The sequence below is a fragment of the Mixophyes fleayi genome, chromosome 6 (assembly GCF_038048845.1).
Source record: "Mixophyes fleayi isolate aMixFle1 chromosome 6, aMixFle1.hap1, whole genome shotgun sequence".
Taxonomy (NCBI): Eukaryota; Metazoa; Chordata; class Amphibia; order Anura; family Limnodynastidae; genus Mixophyes; species Mixophyes fleayi.
This window is the reverse complement of record NC_134407.1, coordinates 207,130,175-207,158,166: the sequence shown is the minus strand read 5'-3', so window position 1 is coordinate 207,158,166 and position 27,992 is coordinate 207,130,175. Positions and strand designations below refer to the sequence as shown.

Genomic DNA, 27,992 nt, shown 5'->3' with positions numbered 1-27,992 from the left:
ATTGATGGGCGGCATTCTTATAAATATTGGTTAAACCCTCAAGATAACTTCCTCCACTGTGTGCAAGTAACAGGGATTCTTCACAATATGTAACACAAATATGAAATATTAAAAAAGCTATGAAATAGCCTTGACCATCAGACTGTAGGCATTGTTGATGGTAATAATTGAGATGTTGCTTGAACTGTGGAAGGGTAAACGGAAGCCACACCATCCTTCTGCATCACAAACACCTGCAAGTATAGATCAAAACAGAAAAAAACATACTTAATATAAACTGTATTAAAGATGAAATATTATAACTTAAAAAAATATAGTTTTCACATACAAAAAGAACTTGGTATATGCCTTTAAAAATGATAATTACTTCTGTTTCAACTGTAGCTTTCAAGTTTGTCTGTAGGTTTTGAGGTGAGACCTTCTTGTTATCTGGCCAACAGCACTACTTTAGCCAGTCCGTTTATGGCATCAGAAGGATCATTCAACAGGAAACCTCAAGAACTCATGTTCAGCTCATGCTGTTAGTATCTACAGAAAGTAGACCTCTTACTTGCACGTTTTTTTCACTAAAAACATATATTTATTAAATTACGTTATTTGTTGATCTACTTTTTAGTATACTTCATTAGGCTTCCTACCTTTCTTCTTGGTGGGAAGAATAGGATAGACTAGATATTTGTTCATTATGTTAAGAGCTAAAATAGTTGAATTTAGGTTATAGAAACATAGAATTTGACGGCAGATAAGAGCCGCTTGGCCCATCTAATCTGCCCATTGTGTTATTAACCTATGCGAACCTCATACCATATTTTATCCTTTATAAGAATATTCTTATGTCTATTCCAAGCATGTTTAAATTTCTCTACTGTATTAGCTTCTACCTCCTCTGATGGGAGGCTATTACACTTATCCACTACTCTTTCAGAGAAATCATTTTTCCTCAAATATCCTCTGAACCTACTTCCCTCCAGTTTCACAAATAGTTGTATCAATGCTCTATAATGCCCTGCAGACTGTTATTTTCTTCCCTTAACATACAAGGCCACTTAGAGTACAGTATAGTCCAGTCATCTGGATCAAAGTTAAAGAGTATATGGGGAAAACTTGTTTCTTATCTCTAAGAAGATGAATATTGCTAGATGTGCAAAATGTAATACTTTAAAGCAGATAAGAACTTGCTGTTGAATGAAGGGGTATGTTATAATGGCATGATTAATTATACATAATTGCTAAATATTATAATTCAAAGACGACATACTTGCTACTTTCCTACGCAAGATATAACCCTATGAAAAGGTTTCACTAGTTGGAAGATGCTATACAATTGCTTCTTCTCATTGCTCTGCACACCACATCTTATGGCCATCCCAACCATTACATTGCAATGATTTGCCTCACATAGCGCTGAATAGAAATGATCAGAATTTGCAGAAATGCCTCCTATATCTGACATAAAAGGAAATTGGGGTTGACTTATAAATGTTTCCCCATCACAGTAATAAGTACAACAGTTTTACTTATTGCCCACATTTTTGATAGAAATATCACAGACACAGCTGAGCATTACTACAGCTCTGTCAGTCTGTCATTACAAAAGAAACAACTCAAACACACCCACACACATAAAACAATCTCGTATAAAAAATATAACTTTTATATGATGGTTGCATACATTAATAAGCAATATATCATTTATTTTAATGCTGCATTAATTAAAGGTTTATTCTATGAGACAGCTGGTTAAACCACATTCTAAAAGATGTAATAATGTAACCTATTGATTGTAAGACTTCTGCTCAGCTCACCTTATATATTGTCCAGTTATTTTTTACTCCCACTTTTTTCTCTAATTATTATCACCTAATGGAACCTCAAATTTCCTTTCTCTTGATTTAAATATTGGTTTGAATTAGCTTCAATAAGATCCTCATCCAAATACATCTAGTACAGTACAGGGTGATTCAAAAGTCGCAGTACACCCTTTTATTTCAAAAACTCTACAGGAATTGGGCCGATTGGCCGATTTCAAGATGGCGCCCATGTTTGGTACATACCGTAAAAGATAGACCACGTCACCCATACCTTACTGGAGTATTCAGGTTTCCCAATTTCCTGTAGAGTTTTTGAAATAAAAGGGTGTACTGCGACTTTTGAATCACCCTGTATATTTAGTGTATTTCTATAAATTATCTACAATATAATTATAATTGTTAATGTAATCATTTATAGGTTGCAGTAGGAGATCTTTGTTATACCGATTTATTGTATTTTTAAATATTTTCATGATAATACTCTTTTTTGAATACTTCCCTCCCCCTTTTTAATTTCTGTAATTCCTTACAACATCCTGTCTTTTTTAGTAAAATTTGAATAAAAATAAATTAATAAAGAAATAAATAAAAATGCTTTATTCAAAAATAAAGCATTTGCATTAAAACGTTTACTCTGGTAACACCATATTTAGATGTTATTACTAGATCAGGCTTTGCAGCAGTACAAGCGTCGCCTTAATAATTATTAGATAGGCTCCAGTGAGTCTTTGCCGACAACACTTAATAGTAACCCCTTTTATATATAAAGAAATGAGATAATGAGCACTATAGCTGGCAAAAACACCCATTTTTGCTTACATTAGTCACTAATTAAGCACTCTGATAAATAGGACCCATAGAGAGCTCTCTGTATGTTCATGGGGTGATTACAGTGTTTGTGTAGCTGCAGGGACCTGTGTTATATGTAGTTTAATTTATGAAGCCATATTTCCTATAGGGATAAGAAATGTGGTCTGACGCTCAGGACCACATGGGAAAGAATTACTTGTTGTGGAGAAATGAGTGAATTGGACCCTGAGTACATTGCATTAGAGTTAAATCATGGTTTAAAGTAAATTCACATTCACATTCTAAATGGAATATCAGGACTTGTTTAGGTAAAGTCACATTGTTTATATGGCTTAGTGCTACCCTTGTGTCTCTGTCTCTTACCTGGGTAACATTTGTTGGTATATGTGATAGGGAACGACATCCAAAGATGGAGACAGAAAGGGACACAGAGAACACCAGCAGATGTATCACAAGGAGAAGAGAAGCAAGAACACATGCAGTGACCTGTAGACACAATAAAAAACTCAACATTTTAATGTGTACTTGCCTCTAAAGGTGAACTTGGAAATACTTATTGCTTAAGCTGTATGCTATGTTGACAAATAGGGGGATTTTAGTTTTACTTATGTATTATTGCTTGTGATGTTCCGTGCAACCGCAGACAATATGCCAGTTATTCTCAAACCTGTCTATTGTTATCACCAAAGACACCTGGATTTTGCCCTCAGTGATTATCTGCCACAATAGCCTGATGTTTTGACACGAGCCGCGGCTCCACTGCTGGCCGCCGCGGCTCCACTGCTGGCCGCCGCGGCTCCACTGCTGGTCGCCGCGGCTCGCTTCCTACTGCCTTCTGTTACTTCCTACTTCTTCATCCCAGTTGCCTAGGCAACAACCAGGATGCTTAGGTCTTTCTGTCGCCGCTCCCGGCCAGCTGTCTAACAGCCAGGCACTCGTGCGCAGGTGTGTGTAAGCATAGCCTCCTATGGCTGATTGGGGAATGGGTTCAGCTGTGCACTCTGCAGGGTTATAGGTCCACATCCCTATTTACAGCAGTGAGGACAGAGCCTCACTGCCGGTTATAGCTTCCTGTCTTAGTTGTTGACCTGCTCCTTTCTCCTGCTCCTGTACTATTCTGGATAGATTCTCTGTGTATGACCCTTGGCTTGCTTACTGGACTTTGTGGGATTGCCTGTGACCCTGTCCTCTGCCTGTTTCCCGGATAGGTTGCTTTCTGCCGGCCCTGACCCTTGCCTGGACTTCACTCTGCTGCCTGCTGTTGCCCCTCTGACCTCGGCCTCCTTTCTGGACTCCGCTACTATCTACCATCAGGCCCTCGCCTGCGCTGCAGTAATATTATAAACTTGTACTACTCTGAGTTAAAGACCTGGGGGCATCTGAGTACCTGTGAGCGTGTCCAGCTCTATGGAAAAGGTGGCTGCTATAGGTGAAGGCCTCTCCTGCCTGTTCTACAAGTTTATGGTATTTTCTGTCATCCCTAATATGTTTATTTGCTTCTTATCCTGCTTAGTACAAGTAGCGTAATTTCCAGGAACTTGTAGCACTATGGCACACATAATTTATCAGCAGATTACTAGTAATAATAAAAGAGAACTGATTTTTCTGTCTAGCTAGAAATTAAATTGATACAGAACCAGCTGGGATTTGTAGTCTCTAATATTGTATGACTATAGTGCATTTAACATTAAAATACAGTTACCAATCCTACTATCCTCATACATTCCTGCTAATATCACTAAAAACAAGGAAACAACTCTGTGCTCCTGCAAGTAACTTTATATTCCAACAATAAAACTTTAATGTACACCACACAAATGTCGATATTACACGTAATATTTACAATTGTTACATTATCATTTGTGTGTCCTTAAAATAAGAGTAATAAATAGCTAAGAAATTAAAATGATTATACTGTAGTGGTAGGACACGCCCATAAATTAATTCTGCGATGATCAATGTCTGCTTGCGTGTGGTCATCTTCTGACCACAATAACAGGCACTCACATGTGATCTAGGCGCTGGGCCAAGCACTGAAAAGGCAGATTTGTCCAATTAGGCCACTCACAACTGTAGCCATATTGGATATTGATCCTGTTGCTCAATGATGGATTTGTTTATGACAAACTCAAGAATGTGAAATTTTGTGCAACATATATGTATACAAACAGATCATTCTAAAGCTATATTTACACATAAATAGAATTTATACACAATTTTATGTAATTGGACATTACCTGGACTAGAGTATATTCAAGGGTGTAATATTTATTATACAGTACAACAAGCATTATCTCTCAGAGTATATTAATTAAAGACTTGAATACAACTTACATATTCTTTGTGGTATCTGTAGTAGTCGTCATCATAGCGGTAATAAGGATAAGGTCTGCTTAAAGCTAGATCAATGCTATTTATGATTAGTGAAATAAAACTGACAATTGAGCTGATGATATTCAAGGAGAGGGATCCTTTCACCTGTGTAGAGAAAAGGGAGAACAGAATCAATAAAAGACTTGATGCACAGTTTCTCCCAAAAGTCAGACATTCAGAAGGACTGCTCTGGTGATGTCCCACAGTCTCAGATACTTATTCATTGGTTATATTAGGATGATGCAGTGCAGTTAATGGCAAATTATATTATGGTTACTTTGGGCAGCCAACCAGTATAGATGTCTCGAGGAGGGGTTGACAGTCAAGGACTGGAGCAGACACACAGTAAGGAGGAGACAGCTTCAGACAGAACTACTAAATACTAAATACTACTGCTACCTATCACTAGCAAAGGTTATATTTACAGGAACATTACCACTCCTGCCTATTACTGTCAGGACTTGTAGAAGATATACATTCAGTATTAGACATCAATGGCTGGTAAACTCGAATCCCGACTAACCAGTCTGTATAGATGCAATATTATTTGTGGTATTACTTTTGATAGATATAACAGGAAATCAAGGTTTGGTTTATGGTTGCAGGTAGGACTGAAACACCATAATGTTGACAGTCAGAATGTCGACACAGTTAAAAGGTGTTCATTATGTCAACCGCGTAAAAATGACGACATTGTGAATGTTGACAGGTTGTAAAGTCGACAGTCACAATGTCAACATAACGCTTTAAAATTAAACCAGCATTACCTTACAGCAATACAGTAAAAACAAAGAAACAACTGAATTAAATGTTACAAAAAAGTGTTCTAGTCAGCAGAGGGCTGGTACCCTATGGCATGCAGTTAAATAATTAAATTCTCTAGGAATTCCCTAGACCTATGCTGAAAGCACTAGGGCTCCTCCCACACTCCAGGATGGTGGAATAGATAGAAAGGAATTTTCGGCGCTGAAACACTAAAAGCTGTATAAATAAACAACTACATGTATGTCTGTTGTCCCGCAGCTGAATAGAACCTGTAGGTTCAAAAAACAACAACAATATACTTAATAATCAGCGCTGAGACAGCAAACCACACTTAGAATAACTGAATCCACGTGGTTGTAAAATACAAATTATTTATTAAACTAAACACACATTATACAGCAGTGTACTATCTCGTATATCAGTGCACTGATAAACCTTTACCACCCTAACAAATATCATATAAACCTTCAGAGATAAATCGATCTATAACCTGAATATTTGTAATGAAAAAAATCAATCTCAATAAGCAAGTTGTTACCACCAAGTGAAAAAATGGATTGGATGAAATAAAAGTTTATCACATAAAATCGAAGGATCAAATAAAGAAATTATAGGTGTATATATCAAGTGTCTTAGTAGTATACACAAATCCCGATGAACGACACAAATCCCGATGAACGTGCATTTAGCTCTCAAATCCCATGTCTGGATAATTAGGATAGAGGTTTTCTTAGATGGTATTAATCCCCCTTACTTCATTGATGAAATATTTTTGTATCACAATGTTTAGATAAAATGTGACACATTTGTATCACTTTTAGCGAGAAGTCCATATAATAGACACATATATCTCTCTCTGTGGAAAGTCCGATCTAATTAGCAATTGTCAATGCAATAGATGTAAATTAGATAAATCGTTACTTTCCTGGACTTCGATCGTCTGTATGGTGATTCACCTCTCGGGGATCCTCCAAGCCGTCTATGCATCTATGGCCAATTCGATCATGATCAATGTCCCGCAGCTAGGGAGTGCCTCAATTGTTATCATGGTGATTCACCTCTCCAAACCGTCTATGCCTCTAGAACCACTTCCATTATGTTGGTGTAGAATACCACAATCCGGGACATACATGAAACCCGATTCTGTCTGCAGCTTCACAATCATCCAATATCCAAGTGGGAGGTATAGCAATGCTTAATCTTTCCTGATGCGTTTCATCACAAGCGTGATTTCTCAGAGGAACCCCGTGTGTTGGTCTTGGTTTTGGTTCTAAAACTTCTTCCTGTCTGATTTTGGCCAGAAATTCTCAAAGGCTATGGTTTGAGATCTGGATATAATGAAAGAAATCTGAAAAATGGGTAAAATCATGTGATTTGGATTTGTTTGTACTCCTACATTACATTACTCCTAGGATTTCTGGGATTCGTCTTGGGACCCTTGGGACTAGCTGTGGCAGGAGTGTAGTGGAAACTGGGAGGCCGAAGGGATGTCTTGCTCATAGTGATTGCTCTAATCCTATATACCGGTTGTTAGGAGAAGGAATGCCGGACTGGACTCCCTACTGAAATTCACGACTGGAAACTGAACATGATGGACTGGAACCTGGGCATGGAAACAGGGGAGACCTGAACCCACGACCAGAAACTGAGTACCTCCAAGACCTCAAAAACTATAGTACCACAACTGTGTCTGGGGAGACTCAGAACTCAGCAGTGAATATACAGGTGTGGCAACCTCCTGAACAGAATAAGCCGGGAACTGGCCCTGGACAACTCAGAACCTGAGGTAGGCCTGGAACTGGAAGTCGGTACCCCGAGACACAGAGATGGCTCCAGAAGGTGGATGACTCAGGAAAACAACCTACTACCCCAGATAGCCAGTAGGAGAGACAGGAAGAGATTGAAGAGGGAAAGATCTACATGGAAGGTAACAGCTGGAATCTGTACACGACCAGATAGAATGAATGTGACTCCACTTGAGGAGTTAATATTTAAGGTCTTTATTTCAGCAGGTAGGATGAATCTGAATTCAGACAAAGGATAAACGGTTACAGGCTGTATTATAGCAAACAGGATGAAGTCAAAGGTAAAGCAGAATGAATCTGAATCCACACAAAAGGTAAATGTTTGGAGTCTGTAACAGCAAACAGGATGAAGCTTAATTCACTTAACGGGTTAACGGTTGCAGTCTGTGTCACAGCAAGCAAAGTGAAGCTGAATAAAAAAAAAGGTAAATGGTTGAAGTTTGTAACAGCAAACAAGATGAAGCAGCAACAAACAGCAACAGAGATGAACTGGAACCAGGAACTAGGAAGTGTTGCACTGGCATATTAAAGTAATTCTATCATTAGCATTTTATAGCCAGCATCATATTAAAGGTTTATTCCCTAACATCAATAACTAGAGTATGCAATGTGCGATATCTTCGCCGAATGCACCAGACAGCTGCTGATGAATAGGGGATTAGAATGATATCAGACATGACACATTTCCTATAACCTGAACCTTAAATAACACTGAAGTGTACATATAATCATAATATATAAACTAATAATAAACTAAATACTATCTGCTCATAAATCACTGTAGAATGGATTCAATATGAATATGAATTATATAAATAACTAAATGTTGTAGTGCGAGTGTGTGCGTGCGTATTTTACCGTGCGATCGCAGTATGCCACGTGTAGCGTGGCATACTGAATGCAATTGACCAATAAAACAATATTAACCAATATACTTTCGTCCACCCAATTATACGACTTAGACAGGCAATTAACTGAGTATAGGAGGAGACTGTTAGGGGGGTATTCAATTGTTCCTCCGGGCGCCGCCGGAACGAGCGCGTTAAAACTATTACCGTTTATACGGTAATATTGCGCGTAATTACCGTTCATACGGTAATTTACTCGCTCAATTTCAGCTCGCTGCTCAGGGAGCTGCGAGCTGAAATTGAGCGAGTAATTACCATATAAACGGTAATAGTTATAACGCGCTCGTTCTGGCGGCGCCCGGAGGAACAATTGAATACCCCCTTATAGTCTGCAGATGAAGCTAATTGATGGATGAGATCAACTGTTCAGACTCAGCAGGATGTTAGCAAATGTCTCACCCAAGATGGCAGCTTCCAATACAGCAGATAAAAGTCACACTTTGTCCCAGGATTTAAAATGCTGCATTCTGACAGGAGGGAGATGCACGGTGATATGATACCACGAGTCGCGCAAACAGGACGAAGGCCCTGATTCATGAGACATTAATTTCCTGTCATTTCCAGTGTATTTTTTAATGATCTCTTCAGAAATGCCCAAATTTTCACCAATTTTTGGCAAAGGCTGCAGTGAGCTAGCTGGCTAAAAATAGTGTCAGAACAGCGGCACAAATGCATGGCACAAATACATAGCAGTTTAATAAAATATATATATAATCCCTAGACTAGGAAGGGGTCTGTCCAGGCCCCCTAGTATGTCCAAGCCCCTTACAACTGTACCGCCTGTATCCCTTGATGGTGGCCCTGAGCGCAAGACCAGAGCTGTACATTGAGAGTCCGGTGCGCCTTCTTGTGTGTCTTAGCATGAACTGAAGTCAAAGAAAACGGTTTGAATTGACAGACACAGTGACAGGAGGAAGACACCGGCAGCGTTGGTGTATGACATGTTCAAATAGCTGTGGGTCAATATTCAGCTTGTAAGCTCAGTACAGGGAAGACTGTTTAGATGTTATATATCTTGTGCCACTAATCTTACATGATTTTTAAGAGGCAGTGTGATGAGTGTAGCAGACTTTATACAGCTTGATGGCATCACAGATGGTTTCACAGAAGCATGGTAACATGGATGATTAAAGATAGTCTTACTTTGGAGTGAAACATGCATAAAACAAACCTTTGCATAACTTATTATCCCTAAGATGGGTTGGGTACGGTTTAACGCTGCCGAGAATTCCAACAGCATTATTACCAACCCACAAAATCTGATTGGCTACAAAAGCGACTGCAATAAAAATAGACTTACCTGCAAACCAAAGGACCAGATGTCCGATGGCACCGACATGCTGACAGGAAGTGATGCCAAACAAACATCTCTCCGGCACTTCAGTGTCACAGTGTCACGTCTTTGCGACTTACATCTATGTTAATTTAAAGCGGCAATGTGTGGACCCCTCAGGTTAACTGTTTAAACACTTAGGGCTAGATTTACTAAGCGGCGGGTTTGAAAAAGTGGGGATGTTGCCTATAGCAACCAATCAGATTCTAGCTTTCATTTATTTAGTACCTTCTACAAAATGATAGCTAGAATCTGATTGGTTGCTATAGGCAACATCCCCACTTTTTCAAATCAGCCGCTTAGTAAATCTAGCCCTTAATCTTACAGGTCTACACATTGCTGCATAGTGAGACATGGTGGAATGATACACATGACAGGGCAGTAGACCTGGAGGGCAATATTCTCTTCAAGAGGGATAGGGTATATAAAAGGGGAGGAGGAGTATGTCTTTATAGTAAGCCAGGGTTAACACATAGTATTCAAGTGGTTTATTTAGTATTAGTGATGATATATAGGAAACATGGGTCTAAATATCCATTTGAGGAAAAAGTTCAGATAAGTTGCTGATAGGGACATGCCATAAACCGCCAGCTTTCAGTATGATTGAGGAATCCCAACTTCTATAGCAAATTGAAAAGGCTACACAATTAGGTCAAGTTTTAATTATGGGGGATTTCAATTATCCAGACATTGATTGGAGTACTGAGACTTGTGGTAAAGTTAGAGACAACAGGTTTCTGAGCATTCTAAAGGACCATTACATGTCCAAATAGTAGAGGAGCCAACTGGAAACTGGATTATATTGGACCTAGTAATAACAAATAATGTAGACATAATATCAAAAAGTCAAGGAAGCACTTGGGTAACAGTGATCATAATCAGGGCTGGTGCTAGGGTCCACGGCGCCCTAGGCATTTTTAAAAAAGCGGCGCCCCCCTGCCCCACGCAAAAATCGCCGCCCTCCTCCCTCCTCTCCTTACCTTGTCTCACCACCGCCGCCTCTCTGCTCCGTCTCCTCCCCTCCACTCACTGACACTAGTAAGTGGAGGGGAAGAGACGGAGCAGAGAGGCGGCGGTGGTGACAAAATAGCCTCTACCCCCCCTCCCCGTGCATCTGAATGCTGTGCGGCGGCCGTGACAGGTATGGTCAGCGGTCGCCGCACAGTTTTAAAGTATTTTAGAATACTGTGGCGCCCTCCAGGCGCCCTCCAGAGCCCGGCGCCCTAGGCAAGTGCCTAACCTTGCCTAATGGGAGCGCCGGGCCTGATCATAATATGGGTTCATTTGAAACTGGTTTCCAGAAACAACAGTATAAAGGATCAACTAGGACATTAAACTTTGGAAAGGCAAATTTTAATATGCAAAAGAAGTCTAAATAGGGCATAGACTGTTACACAGTTTTTGAAGGAAAAAAAAAAACAGAAGAAAAGTGGGCTGTCTTTAAAATGTTGTACACATATAAGTTCATTACTATGGGAAACAAATATAAAAGAATTAAGTCTAAACCTATGTGGATAAATAAAAAGGTAAGGGAAGAAATGGCAAGGAATAGGAGTATGTTTAAATTAAGCCTGAAGGAACTGAGGAGTCCCTCCGTATATATACAAGGAATATAATAAAACATGCAAAAAGGAAATTAAATTGACTAAATTAGAAAATGAAAAATAAGTTGCAAAAGTAAGCAAGACAATTCCTGAAAAGTTTTTTCAATATATAAATGGCAAAAGGATTAAAAAAGAAAATATAGGACCCCTAAAAAGTGAGATGGGTGGATTGATTAATGATAATAAGGAAAAAACACTTTCTTTTCTTCGTCATTCTCATCAGCAATTTATATAGCACCAATAATTCTGCAGAGCTGTACTGAAAACTCACTCACATCAGTCCCTGTCGCATTGGCGCTTACAGTCTAAATTCCCTAACATACACACACAGACCGAGAGAGAATAAAGACAATTTAATAGCAGACAATTAATCTACTAGTATGTTTTTGGAGTGTGGGAAGAAATTGGAGCACCCGTAGGAAATCCATGCAAACACAAGGAGAACATACAAACTCCGCACAGCCATGGGCGAGAATCAAACCCATAACCCCAGTGCTATGAGGCAGAAGTGCCTCATAGCACTTTGTATATAAATGCAACTGTAACATTAATTAGTACTTGGCTGACAAAGGAAGAAGTCCAAAGGCAACTGAATAAAATTAAGATAAAAAAAGCTCCCGGTCCAGATGGCATACACCCAAGGGTTCTTATGGAGCTAAACTCAGAAGTAGCTAGACCAATATTCTTAATTTTCATAGATTCAATTTTATCAGGCTCAATACCAAGCGAATAGCAGATGTGATGCAGTTGTTTAGAAAGGGAATGAGATCACAACCAGAGAATTATAGGCCTGCAAGCCTGACATCAATAGTTGGGAAACTAATGGAAGGTATATAAAGGGATAGTATTCAGGATTACTTGGTGTGCAATAAAATTATTAGTGGTTATCAGCATGAATTTGTGAGGGATAGGTCATGTCAAACTAATCTAATTAGTTTTTACAAGGAAGTTATTGGGAACTTAGATCATGGATGTACAGTAAATGTCGTCTACTTATATTCTGCAAAGGCCTTTGAAACAGTGCCACACAAGAGTTGGTTTACAAAATAGGAGAACTAGCTCTAGGAAACAATATTTCTACTTGGGTCGAAAACTGTTCTTTACAGTAAGGACAGTCAAGATATGGAATTGACTGCCAGGAATATTTGTGATTGCAGATTCAATTCAAACGGTTAAGAAAGGGTTAAACACATTTTTAGTGGAAAAGGTCATCTGGGGCTATGATTGTTAATTAAAATGAAGGTTAGTAGTGGATCCAGGGAAAAATAGGACTGCAATAGTGGGCCAGGAAGGATCGCAGGATTTCCAAAAAAGGTTGAACTTAATGGACTGATGTCTTTTTTCAACCTCATCAACTATGTTACTACATTGCAAAAACTGAAAATAAAGGATATATATATATATATATATATATATATATATATATATATGTATATAAGTAGTGCAGGAGGTACATAAAGATAACAGTTTAGTTTTAATGAAGACTGGACAAGAACATTTAGGGCCTGATTCATAAAGGCATGTAAAACACACGTATTATACACTGCAAGATAGGTAGAATTCATATGTGGAATACAAAGTCCCACAAGAACGCACAGAATAACAGTTATTCAATTAATGTCTCCTGTTAATTATATAGGGCCTGATTCATTAAGGATCTTAACTTGAGAAACTTCTTATTTCAGTCTCCTGGACGGAACCATGTTACAATGCAAGGGGTGCAAATTAGTATTCTGTTTTGCACATAAGTTAAATACTGACTGTTGTTTCATGTGGCACATGTTGAAACAGGTTTCAACATGTGAAATTGCTTTTATAAATAAATTCTATAATCATCATCTTAAAGCGTATCTTGATGATCTTTAAACCTATTTTCATGTTGCCAGCTTCTGGCACACTATGTAGAATTTCAAGTATTTTAATATTTAAATATTCTTTTATTACACATTCAACTCAAGGCAATCAAATTGTGCTGGACCCCTATATGACTACTATCTTTATTTTTAATTTCTTTGATGTGTTCTCTGTAATATGATGCAGGAAGTTTCCCAATGTGTGTATTAATGTGCAAAAACCAAATAAAAATGAACTAGATTGAATAAAAGAATTAAAAAAACCAAATAATAATTTTATTGTGATCTCCCTTATTGTTACATTTGTCCATATTTAAAACAATATTCTTCATCAGAGAACTCACCAGACAGATGTTGGGTTTAGTGTGAGCTGCAATTGTTAGAGATCCGGCAATGATGTACTGCAAAAATAAAATACCCAGTAAATATCACTCATTATGTACATACAATATATATGGTAGACATTTCTGAAAAAGTGTGCACAGGTAGCGTGTTCATTACGGGGTTGATTTAGAGTTGGATGAAAGGCTCATATTTTTTCGGAAAATACTCTGTTTGTACTGCATATGACCACAAAAAAATGCATATTCCATCCGTATAATGATTTTTGCCTATCCACGACTTGTGCCTACTTGCACCTGGACTGCAGAAACTGGGGAAAGAAGGGCCAAGCACAGTAAAGGCATGTTCATATAATTGCTCTCTACTTGGAGGTGAAGACAGCCGGTGGTACGCCTGTCAGTAGACGTATCTGTTGTGGATGCTCTACCCTTGGAGCAAAGATCCATGATGTTAATGAAGATCATCGTTATTAAATTATTTAGGATAAGTTGTTGAAAATGGTTTCAGTACTTACCAACACTGTCCCCAAAAATGATATACCAGATATAAACGATAAAATGAAACCTCTGTTTAATCCAGTACCCACAGCTAATCCAATACCCAGAGCAATATCCAAGATGGCTGCAGCAATCAGTACAATCTAAGGGAAAACAAGGCATAGTCTGATTTAATTAAATACATAATCCAGCATTAAATGTCCCTAACCCAGCATCAGAGGGGAAGATGTGATGTATAATGGGTGTCAGTGAGTGACTATGGTTGGTATAATGGGCATTAATGTCTGGCTGTGCACTCTATTATAGACATGAGAGGAGACTCTATAATGTAAAATTGAATTCATAATGGGACTTGTACTGGGTATCACTCATCACCAATTGAAAGGGAACTAGGTGCATAGACATAAAAGAGATGAATATTATTTATTCAAAGAAAGCTCTGCATGGACAACAGATAAAGAGCTGTGTGTTTTGCAGTGAATATCAAAGGGATGTGTATGTTGCATAATGGAAATTAGTTGCTCCTGTGCATATTTAAATTGGAATTAAGTAGGATGCTTTTCTTGGAATAATGGACATTACGAAGAAGCTGTACATGGTCTTATGGATATAAAATAGGGCTCTATATTGTATCAGAAGGCCCAGAGTTGTACGCCAGTCTGATAATGCTGCGTTGTAAGCCATAACTCTTGCAGCAGCCAAATTAATAAAAACAGGGTTTACTAAATGCAACAGGTCTAAAGAATTATTCAACCGCAATTCCAAACCATGAACTAATTTTGAAAAAAAAAAAGTCTTGATATGAATCTAAGAGTCAGTAATATGGAATCAGCAAAGTGTGGCAACACTACGTCAAAGTATTCCATTAAGCAAAGCTTCTGTATTTCACGCATTTAAACAATTAAGCATCGAGTCTGATTTGAATTCACTAATTATAAAAGTATTTATAAGGCAATTATTGCAACAAAAAAAATACAAAAATAAAAATAATCAAAAACTGTGCTAACAGAGTGCTTCTACACTTATTGACAGTTGTTTGTGCAAACACTTACCCCCAGTGCTTGTGGCTTGCTTTTCAGAAAGGTTCTGAGAACAGTTGATAATATATTTTGTGGCAGAAAAGCAAGAGCCCACTGTGACACCTGAGGGGGGATATGCTCCTGTGCAGCAGGAGAGACTCTGTATGCTGCTGGTCGAGAGGTAACATTCTGGAGAGGGGTAGTTAGCACAGTATTCAACTTGGGAGTAGGTGGGAAAGCATGTGTCGGCATGGTCTCATATGACATGATAGAAGCTGGAGAAAACACAAAAACATTTAATACAATTTTGCGCCAAAGAGCCAATCGATTGGAAAAATTGTGTCTATTGGCAATAAAGATTTAAGCATTGTTTGATCTTGCTAAATGGCTAAACAACTGGTCTTACAACATCAATTCAACATTTTCACTTGCTTAAAGTGAAATAGTCATTAACAAAGGCTTATGCTTTTAAATAAAATGTCATCAATGTATCAAAATAAAATGCACAGATGAAGTTAATCGCTCTGTTGTATTGATTTGGAGTTGACATTGAGTTGCGCACAGCAGTCAAGTCATTTGTTTATTTATCCACAATGCATGTGGTGCATATGAATTAGAAGCTAGTAGCTGATGGGGGCTCTTTAAGAATGTGACATCAGCCTTCAAATTATATGTCTCACTGACAACACTTAGGGCTAGATTTACTAAGCTGCGGGTTTGAAAAAGTGGGGATGTTGCCTATAGCAACCAATCAGATTCTAGCTATCATTTTGTAGAAGGTACTAAATAAATGAAAGCTAGAATCTGATTGGTTGCTATAGGCAACATCCCCACTTTTATAAACCCGCAGCTTAGTAAATCTAGCCCTTAGTGTTATGATACATAAGTGTGAGCACTAGCGGCTTCTAATTAGCCAGTTTTACGCATACTCACATCATCCTTCAGTGACATTAAATGCTGCATGAGACGTGTCATCAGGAGACAGGGTCACAGGGGGAAAACGAAGAGGCCAGGACAGAGTAGGAGAGGCAAAAGCAGGAGCATCATCATCATCATTATTTATTTATATAGCGCCACTAATTCCGCAGCGCTGTACAGAGAACTCACTCACATCAGTCCCTACCCCATTGGAGCTTACAGTCTAAATTCCCTAATATAGACACAGACACAAAGACAGACAGACAGACAGACAGGGAGAGACTAGGGCCAATTTTTTTGATAGCGGCCAATTAACCTACCATTATGTTTTTTGGAGTGTGGGAGGAAACCGGAGCACCCGGAGGAAATCCACGCAAACACAGGGAGAACATACAAACTCCACACAGATAAGGCCATGGTCGGGAATTGAACTCATGACCCCAGTGCTGTGAGGCAGAAGTGCTAACCACTAGGCCACTGTGCATCATGGGCACAGTGAACTACTGCATGACTACTGATGAGCTTGTGAGTTGTAGATCACATGTGATGAATATGTTGGAGGTAGATCACTACTGACAGGCTAATGAGAGGCAAAATTACTACTTAGAGCGTCTGAGTGGCAGATCACTACTGATGCTCACATGAGTGGCAATATGATTACAGATGACATCTGATAAGCATATGAGTGGATATTTACTACTGGTGTGTGTGGGGTGGGTAAGTGAGTTACTACTGATGGGCATATTTCTGTTGATGGGCGTATAAAAATCATAATGTTCGTGATGAACATATTATTGGGCATCCCTAGTAGTGGTGTGATGATTGATGAACATATTCGTGTCATGCCTGCCACCAAGCAGAGATTAAAAATAAATATAGAATCTTGGATCGGCTGGGACTACATATCCCAGAGTTCCCGGTGGCCGGAACTGACAAGTGAGTGTGTCGGCTACACTGGACACGTGGGTGAGGGAGAGCGGAGACAGACCTATGTGATGAGGAGAAAATTAATTGAGACAGACCTGTCAGAAGCCAGATATATATTATTGAGATTGATCTATTAAGAGATGTATATGTAAAAGGCTGTATTTGTGGAGATCAACATTTATGTGAAAAGCATCTAATAATAGAAATATATGTAAAGAGAATTATCTATGAAGACAAAGCCTCTGTGGTGAGAAACATCATTGTGAAAAAACCCTCTGGGAGCAGAAACAGTGAGAAAAGCAGTAATTGTACAATCAAACCCTGATGCTTGTGCGTAAGAACCTGAAAAACGATCATATACTTATATATCATAATCCTGAAGTGAAAGGAAAATATAGAGCTAACACCTGTGTCAGGAAATTCAGAGACTGTGTTTAAATGGTGATAGTTATCATTACCTTGACCAAAATGCTGACAAGAGTTATAGCGACACTAAAATGGCGGTCGCTACAGTACAAACATGGAGGAAATACAGACTTACTCAAAAACTGACAGCCAACATTTCCGACAGCCCTGATATAAATGGCGACAAGGAGAAAATGCTGGCAGTGTGATTGTCAACACTTAAAATGGCAACAGTCACATTGCCGGCATTAAGGGGGTAATGCAAGGAGCTGCTGGACGAATAATGTACGACTCTTAGTAAAAAATATTTTTAAAAAAAGTGTTGGGGCCCTCCCTATAAACACTATTAACCCTAGTATTGCTATGGTTAATAGTGTTTATGGTAAACACCCCCTCGCTTATTATTTTATCCTTTTTTACTAAGGGTTGTCAGCTGGCAGATCCTCGCATTGCCCCCTTAATGCCGGCACGGCGACTGTCGCCATTTTAAGCACCAAGTTAGCGCTAGTTCTGAGAATTGTGTTAATAATCAAAATTGTAATCTTTCCATGGGGAATGCAATAAGCAATTAATTATCAATGACATATACATATACATATATATGGCAACACCTCAGTGGACCGAAAACATTTATATACGTTGTAGAAAAATTCACACAAATGCATGTACTTAACATACTTTTTATTAATGATTTTTTTTTATTTCACATTTTGAAAATAAAAGAAGATGTTTATCCAGCCTACTAAGAGACTATAACACCATGGACAGTCCTGAGAAAGAAGAAGAGGACTAAATTCTCCTCCATCTTCCCCTTTTCCAGCTACATGTCTGTTTTTTCAATGAAGCTTTGGGCTTGTGACTCTCCCTCCCTTACCTCCTCCACCCCATTCCCCCATCACACTGTTTGAAGTTTTGTTGACTATCTTGGCTTATTTATGCATCCTCCCCTTATATGTGTCTGTCTATCAATAAAGTTTTGGGCTTGTGCTATAACTCCCATACTCCTTCACCTACCTCCCCCTCGCTTGTTGAAATTGTTGTCTTGTTAAAGTGATCCATGAGTTGTGCCATATGTCTTGTATTGTACTATAAGGTATGTCTGATTAAGTTTCACGGTGTGGCTTGTGCTTTTATCTGCGCTGGGATGCAGTACTCTAGAATGTGATGTCTTATGACTGTTTTTTTTTTTGTACCTTTATGCAAAATAAAGTTATATTTTTCAATCAAACACTTGATACAGTCAATCCTTTTCACCCGACTTTAGTTAGCTTTTTCTTTGGTGAACTTTAATCAACCTCCAGGGGACGGCTTGTGACACAGTTATTCAGGACCTCCTGGATGCACCTGTCTGGAGTATTAAAATATCACATGCATCAGTCTTTGACCAGCACTTGCCGGTTAGACTTTAACCAAGAACTCATTCATTAAGATGAGTGACAAATTACTATCCAGGTTTTTTTTCTTATTGATCACTCCATTAATATTTTGTGTATGGACAGTTCTGTAACTCTGGAGAATGGCCTGGCTGGCAAATTTTACCTTGGGGGGGGGGCGAGACTCTACTCAGAAGTCAATAAGGAACATTTTAAAGGAAATAAAATACAGGTAGCCCACTGATCCAGTCCAAGGAAGTCCACTATGGGACTGGCCAAGGGGTCAAATGCCCCTCAGCCCCCCAGCCCAGCCAGCCCCTGCTTTGGAGCATGCATAGCTCATAGACATTGCTGTCAATGGTAAAGGATCAGGCCACTTAAAATTATATCCTGCACATAATGTAGTAGCTTTGTTCTTTAATGTACAATCTGCTCTAGCTTCATCTTCTTTTCTTTGGGGCGAAAAAACATGTTGTTTTATATGTATATATTTCACAAACTATTTTCCATACCTTACCAACTTCCTCATCTGACCAAATCCCACGGTCAGTTACTTTAAAAATAACATTGTTAAAAACCTCAACATGTTATTTGTGATGCTTTTACAAACAGGATGAGCTATAACTGCACGTTTTTATGGTTTTTCAAGGCAAATACTTTGTAACGTTATTGTGCTCACCACAAACATCGTTTTGGTAAAGTTGTGTTGCTATGAGAGTGTGACCACATTATATGCTTTTATATTGATCACTATCTTAAATGAATATAAAATAATTATAAATAATATGACAACATAAGAATCACATGATTTATTTTACTCCAGGTCACAGTGAATTATTGTCGCCCATAATGCAATCATACAATGGATAAACGCACAGTATTTATGCCACAAAAAAATTATTCTGCAGCATATTATCCTGGGAAATTAATGTTGGTGCTTGTGAAATCATGTGATTTTGAGCTATAATGACATAGACAATATTGTTAGGTCAACAATTCAAATGTAGACAGTATTATTAGGTTGACAATTCAAATGTAGACAGAATTATTAGGTCGACAATTTAAATGTAGACAGTATTTTTAGGTTGACCATAATATCCCTATCTCTAATCCTATCTTTACCCTATCACTAACCCTATCCCTATCCCTAACCCTATCCCTAACCTTATCTATATCCCTAACCCTAACTCTAACCCAATCCCTAGCCTTAAACCTCTCCCTAACCCTATCCCTAACCTTATCCCTAACCATATAATAATGTCTACATTTGAATTGTAGACCTAATAATTGAGTTGACATTTGAATTGTTCTTGTAATGTTGTTGACTTTCTCAATGCCCACCAAAAGAATGTCTAGCCATAGAGGATGAGCAGTAATGACAATGATTTAGACATAGAAATTGAGGATGCTACTTTAGAACTTGCTAATGTGGAACAGGATGAGGGGATAATTGTGGATCTAAAAATATTAAAATGTGATGTACTTGAACAAGAATATGAAGAGATTTATGTATGTGTCCAAGGAAACCAGTCACCATTAGTACCACCTCATACCTATGATAAGTAAATTATCATGTCTGGGCAAAAGACCAAAAAACCCATCTCTTGCATGTGTAAATTTTTGTATCCCAACCAGAAAACATTTGTCAATGCATCCGTAACCTTTGCGATGCCACAAGAAGTAGAGATAGGCACCTGCTACTTTCATCATCATCATCTATTTATATAGCGCCACCAAATTCCGTAGCGCTTTACAATCGAAAACAAACACAGTAATAAAACAATACTGGGTAATATAGACAGAGAGATAACAAAGTCCTGCATGCAAGCTTACACCTCCCAGCTACATTATTTGCAGTGAGTTCATTTAAGTAGTTTATCAAAAAGTGGAAAATCATGTATAGCAACAAGCAGCCCAGCATCAGCTAGAAGCAGAATGGATAGACACCTCATGCAATCTTCTCCATCAACACCTTGATCATCAACCTCCTCTTTATTAGTATGTAGTCCAGTATCCAATTTTCAAATGTAAACGGACTCCACTAATGCAATCCATTATTCCCAAGAAGAATCCCAAGAAGAATCCTTGCACACTTCGACTGTTTCTGATGGGGATGAAACGTTTATACAGAAGGGGACCAAGAAGAGTAACCATAGCTTTAAATAAAAATTCAATCTCAATTCCATTTCTCCCAAACAGCAATTCCTCAGCTGTATATCATAGGATGTATAATTGGATAATCTGTTTATAATGACAGACAACTGGACAGCATGAGAATCGCAATTACCCTTATGCGGTATAATTAGGGAAATTGAAGAAACATACAACACAGCGAGGTCTGGCAGTTAGTTCTGCCTATTTTTAAATTTATCATTTGTTTTGAGTTTATGTTAATCTCGAGTCAATTTTTGTTTGGTTTTTTTTGTTTTATTTCGCCACTAGTGGTACTAAGGTACTAATTTGGGACCCTAATATTGTTTTAAATGAACCAATAAAATGTATGTTTTATATCAATAAACAATCATTGAGTGCCCCTAAATCACATGTTTTCCACCTCCTACTTACCTTTGATATGTAACTATTAGTTTCCAGGGCCGGTGCTAGGGTCCACGGCGCCCTAGGCATTTTCAAAAAAGCGGCGCCCCCCCCCCGCAAAAATCGCCGCCCCCCCCCCCCGCAAAAATCGCTTCCCTCCTCTCCTTACCTTGTCTCACCACCGCCGCCTCTCTGCTCCGTCTCCTCCCCTCCACTCACTGACACTAGTGACAATAGCCTCTTCCCCCCCCCCCTCCCCGTGCATCTGAATGCTGTGCAGCGGCCGCGACAGGTACACAGTTTTAAAGTAATTTAGAATTCTGTGGCGCCCTCCAGAGCCCGGCGCCCTAGGCAAGTGCCTAACCTTGCCTAATGGGAGCGCCGGGCCTGTTAGTTTCTCATGTGTAGGGTGCACCAACCCAGTCAATTGATAACATATATGAGTAGTAATAGACTGGGTATATGATTACCTGGTGCATCGGTATATCTTCTTTTGAATTCCTCAGCTGTACCTGGAGGTACATTTAGTCTCTAGAAAACGTCATTGTACCAACTATCCATTTAACTATGGATATGTGGACAAGTGGTAATGGTAATCAAAATACGACATGACTTTGACAGCCCACTGGGTAGGTATATCGCCTTCAGCAGCAGTAGCAGTACCTGTAGCATCATCATCATCATCATCATCATCATGCTCCTCATCCCTTCAGCATAGCAGAGCTAGAACACAGTGCCAGTTCCCTCATAGCACCCTGCTTTTTGTCCACCAAATAGTTCAGATTGAAATAATTGGGATATTAAAAGCAAATAATATATTTATTTGTTTGGAGGTGTGCTGCTCAAAGAGTCAAGGAGCACCCTATAAAAATAAAGCCAAAAAAACCTTAAAGTACTGAAAACAGCGCTCTTACCAGCATACTAAGGGAAAGAAATTTGGAAAGCAGACAGAAAACCTAAACAACAGGTGCCCAAACTGTTTGAAGAGTACAGCGAATAAACTAGGAATTCAGCTATCAAGATAAGGGATACATATACACGGAAAGAAAGGGCAATTGAATACATCAAACTCGCAAATTTGCTCACATCGGTAAAATATTTGAAATAATTAAAAAAACATACCAATATAGGATGAATAATGAGATTAAAATATTTAGATAATTGTATGTAAGTTACACCAATGTAGACACAATAATGATAAAATAGGTTGAGCTCACTAATCAGGGAAAAAAAATGGATACAATTTGATCTAACTCAAACTGTCACAGTTTGTTTACTCTTAACATGTAAAAGAAATATCAGACTATAAAACAACAAACTGATTAGATATTTCCACAGCCCAATGGTTCCAAATAGGGAATATGCTATTATTTTAATAAGCGGTACCTTTAACTCTGTATTGTCCGCAATAATAATAATGAGTAAATGTTATAGGCCTTGGTTCTCCTCCATTTCTATTACCTTTAGGGCCAGGCAGAGTTTGGGAGGATTAGTAAGCGGGTCATTATGCACAGCTTACCACCCAATCAGTATTTTGGTAATACATAAAGGAGAAGGATACAGCAACATGATTTTGGTCCACTAAATATTTAAGATGTCACTGATACTGCCCCTCACACAATTGCTTGCAGATTGAAACACTTGGGATTTTAAAACCAAGAAATCTATTTATTTTTTGAGGTGTGCTGCACAGAGACATACAGCACCCTGCTTTTTCTCCACTAAATAGTTCATGGGTCTATACTATATATACTGTAATCTATTACAACAACCAGTAGCCATTGTCCGGGGCGAACACAGGATTTATAGAGCTGGGTTTATATGCCATGCTGGCAGAGTGTATGCAATGGGGGTGGCTATCATTTGAGACAGTGCTAGACTGCTCTCCAACTCTTCCCATCCCTTTCAAATACATGGGCAATGGTAGCCAACTGTTCTCATTCTGGTGGGGCAGTCTCAATTTGGTGTGTCTGTCCCACTCAGTCATAACTGCAATGATAGTTGGGAGGTATGTCCCAATTCACATTAGGGTTAGGGTTTGGGCTAGGGTAAGGGTTAGTGAGCCCATAATGAGCAGTACAGTGGGATATGGGACATACCTCCCAACTATTCTTGCAGTCAGGACAATGTGCTGACTGAGCGGAAGAGTCACACAAATTTGGGGCTACCCCACCAGAATCAGGACAGTTGGCCGACTGTGCTAATCTGTCCTTCCTGTTCTTGAGGCGTTCACTACCCTTTGTTAAGCTGAGTTGCTGCTTGTCTGGTTACTGGAATGTTTGGGCCCTATTTGAAAAAAAGGGATAAGTACATAACATATAAAATATGGAAAGTCTAGTAGTGAGTGAACCATTTAGGCCTCTTTCCCTCCCAACCAGACCCAACGTTAAATTAATAGCATCTACGTTTAATAAATAGGCCTCCCTACCTGAAACCAGTGCTGTCATTGGATGATTGGCATTCATATGTAATAATTAGACCTATTTCACCCCAATTGGCACCAACATTAAATTAATAGTATTCAGAAATACATAGACCTACTTCGACCCCAGCATGCTCTGATATTAAATCAATGGTACTCACATATAATAAAACATCCTATTTCTCCCTGAACAGCCCCAATATTTGTATACCTATTTAATAATTGAACCTATTTTCCCACAAATTGCCCCAATATTAAATAATTGGTATTCACAATTAATAAATATCCCTCCTTCTCCCTAAACTAAGCCCCATATTAAATTAGTAGCCCCCAAACAACACTAGCATTAATTAAATAATGCAACTACACCACCTTAAATTAATACTCATTTCTATAACCCACTACTAAGTGAAATAATCTCTATCATCAAATAAATTGCCAACCACAATTTTTTTTTATATTTCCCACTCACTACTAAATGATTATCACCCACCTTCACTATTAAATTAATACCCAGCCTACACCCCTACCACAGTAGGAGCCCTCCCCCAACAATAACCTTCTACTATCTGGCTCTGTAGATTTCAGAGGCAAAATCTTCAGTCGGCCTCTCTTTATTTCCTTGCTGTCCGCACACTGATTTTTAAATAAACTGAAGTAAAATCACAGCTATTGCTATATAAACAGCCTCTTTCACCGTGTCCATCCCTCTCCAAGCGCTTTTCATAGCACAGAAATGCAACCACCCTTGTCCCCGTCCTCCCCACATGCTATCACTTCTAGAATGGCAGATTAAAACAGAAAATATTGATCCAATAATCGCGAGATCCGACATTTTACTGAAACAATATTTTGCCATTCTTTCAGATGAGAATTTGTCACGCAAAGAAGAGTCATGTTCCAGTTTGACTAGGAACCCCAAAATTTAGATCTGTCGGATTTTTAAGAATCCAACCCGCTCGCCTCTAATATATATAGCATGTTAATTATTTATTCATCAAAATCAAATAAGCAGCCACCAGAAAATAATAAAAACATATCTTCAAAGAAGGATTTGTGATAAAAAACAATGATGAGGCTGCTGAAATGTGTTATAATACCAGCACCCTTAACCAGTCACACCAGCTGCGGCAGCAGTGACAATGGCAAAACATAACACAATACACATAGTAAGTACATTTCTTATCATCTCCATATAAGTCAAATAAAGGAACAATATATATATATATATATATATATATATATATATATATATATTCTTCTATAGCCTCAGTCTTTAAGCTTTATCAGTTGTTTTAACTGTCTTTGTGAAATTGAACTACTTGATACATGGTTAAAAAGATTAAGATTGCAACCTTGAGCGGTTGATTTATAAGTACCAGACTGCTTTAGAAAAGTAAACACTCAGCAGATTGAATTTAAGCTGTTATTTCTACTGCACCATTTAGACATTTGAAATTACCTTGAAACATTGATGTATCGGAAACATACTTGCAAACATTATCCCTCTTCTTTTGTTCTTTATTTTTCTCTGATTATTTTCAACCACTTAACATAGGCATTTTCAATCATTTCTGTACAAGCCAACATATTAATACAGTACATCAAATTTCCCACTATAGACATAACACATATATTTCTTATATTCCTCATGTAAGTCAAATAGAGGAACAGTGTATATTCTCCCCCAGCCTCCGTCTGTCTGGTGGACTCAGTTGTTTAAACTGTCTCTCTGTTACCTAATATAACAACTTATTTCCTAAGGTTTTTTTGTTTTAGTTATTAACTTATTTCTTAGCTAACCTAACTTTTTCAAATCAGAAATAGTAAATGTTTATGTATTTTTCTTCTCTAAGGAAAATATCATACCTGTTGCACTAATTAATTGGCAATTAAAGTATCATCACCATGTTCATCATGTCTAATGTTACTCTTTTTCCTGGGGGTTCATCTCAAAAAATTAGGGTGCCAAGGTGAATTACTTTGCCCCTTACCTATTGTCACACACCAGCCTGTATGACAACAATTACTGATCTCGAATTCCGTCAGTACCAGCTGAGTGCACAGTGTTCTTAAATTCTTTAATATTTAATTTACAATTCTAATGTCATAACATAAATAATTAATATTTCCAAAATATGCAAGTATTAAAATTTGCTGTAAGTGCTTCTTTGACATCTTAATTTTCCAATTTTATCCTGTGATCGGATACTTTTTTCTCCCAACAAAATCATCATTTTATTTTTAAAACATTAAATCAAAGGAAAAATATTAATAAAAAATATTTTAAGCAGATGCATTTATGTGTATTTTTCTACAATTTATATAAATGTTTTTGGTCCACTGAGGTGTTGCCATATATATGTCATTGTTAAGTAATTCTTACTGCATTCGCCATAGAAAGTTTACAATTTTGATTATCAACAACACAATCCTCAGAACCAGCACTAATTTGTTTTTATTTTTCCCACAATAATTAGTAAGTGTAAATTGCACTATTGCACTGTGAAGTTTATGTTCATACATTCTCAAGGGGAATAATTATGGACTGCCTGCACTTCAATCCTTCTACTTGATAAGCAAGTGTTTAGTCTTATTTCTGGATATACATATCTTCATTTTAAAATAAGGCAGTCATTTAAAAAACTAAATACACTAAGAAGCACATTCTCTGTACTTTTCCACATACCTACAAAGCCCGTAGAAGAAGCGATGATTTGAAGCCGCAAATTGTGCAAAAAAGCGCATCTCCTTGTGGATTGAAAAACCTTTGCATTCAACAGCCTTTTAATGAGCCGATGTAAGAAAATCAAATGTATATTTGTTCAATAATTTCACTAACACTGTATTTATTGGTATATGGAAAAAGCTGAAACGCACTGCTTAATTTCACACATGTACATATGTGATGTTAAATACTTTTGTGTCAAAAAAGACAAAAGTATTATAAGAGTGATACCTTTATTGGCTAACCAAAAAAACAAAAGATATTATATTTGCTAGCTTTCAGAGCACAAAGGCCCCTTCATCAGGCAAGTTTACAAATAAATGACTGAGGAAAAGGCACAACATTTAAGAGCTGTTACACATGTACATAAAAAACATGGTTAGAACAAAGTAAAAAGAAACTTGAGATACTTGCTACGTGGTTAAAAAAAATAAGGACCTCTATCTTACAGTTTTCAGCTGTTGAATTATTAGTCCCAGCATGCTTGAAATATTAAACTTATTGATTTTAAGTGCTTAATGTTACTGCTCCATTTAGACATTTTAAATACTCTTGAATAACTAACGTATTCATCATCATCATCACCATTTATTTATATAGCGCCACTGATTCCGCAGCGCTGTACAGAGAACTCACTCACATCAGTCCCTGCCCCATTGGAGTTTACAGTTTAAATTCCCTAACACACACACACACGCACACAGACTAGGATCAATTTTGCAGCCAATTAGCCTACTAGTATGTTTTTGGAGTGTGGGAGGAAACCGCAGTACCAGGAGGAAACCCACGCAAACACAGGGAGAACATACAAACTCCACACAGATAAGGCCATGGATGGGAATTGAACTCATGACCCCAGTGCTGTGAGGCTAACCACTGAGCCACCGTGCTGCCCATGTATTGGAAACATACTTACAAACATTCTCCCTCTTTTTCTTTCTTCTTATTTTCAACCAGGACAAAATATGAATAACGTGCATAAAAGATCACACAATATACATTATACATACATTTCATATAATCCTCCTGTTAGTCAATTATAGACTCAGGAACATTGTATATTCTCCCACAGCCTGCCTGTCTGTTGTTTTATCTGTCTTACTGTTATATATTATAACAACTCATTTCATAAGGTTTTATCATTTTCTCTATTAACGTATTACTCGGCTAACTTAACTTTTTCAAATAGATTATTGCCTGTAAGTGATTTTTGAATGTATTTTTCTTTTCCAAGTGAAAAACCAATTGCCATCATATCTAATGTTACTCCTAGGGGTTCTTCTCAAGAAATTGGGGTCCCAAGGTGAATTACTGTGCCTGATACCCATTGTCACAAAAAAGCCTGTATGACAACAGTCATTCAGGCACTTTGGCTCTCTCTTGCCCTCACCCAGTGTCCAAAGATATAGAGGCATACATTTCCAATAAAAAGGGGAAAATAAAACAATTAAGAAGAGATATTAGTAAGAGATTAGTATGAGCTGCAAGTAAATACTGTACCAGAGCTGTATATTCCACTTGAATCAAACGACACAGAGAGTAACTTTAAAGAAATGAAAGTCTG

The 27,992-nt window shown here is 38.0% G+C and overlaps 1 protein-coding gene across 1 annotated transcript; it reads right to left on the bottom strand.

Annotated features, from left to right (window-relative positions):
* Positions 1–27,986, bottom strand: LOC142160570 (membrane-spanning 4-domains subfamily A member 4A-like). The gene is made up of 7 exons (XM_075215432.1): positions 27,929–27,986; positions 15,154–15,395; positions 14,119–14,244; positions 13,607–13,663; positions 4,956–5,099; positions 2,985–3,107; positions 1–233 (listed from the first exon to the last, which is right to left on the bottom strand). Exons 2-7 carry the CDS (start codon positions 15,385–15,387, stop codon positions 138–140), a joined length of 780 nt encoding a protein of 259 aa, XP_075071533.1. The 5' UTR covers positions 15,388–15,395; positions 27,929–27,986; the 3' UTR covers positions 1–137.
* Positions 27,987–27,992: the final 6 nt, after the last annotated feature.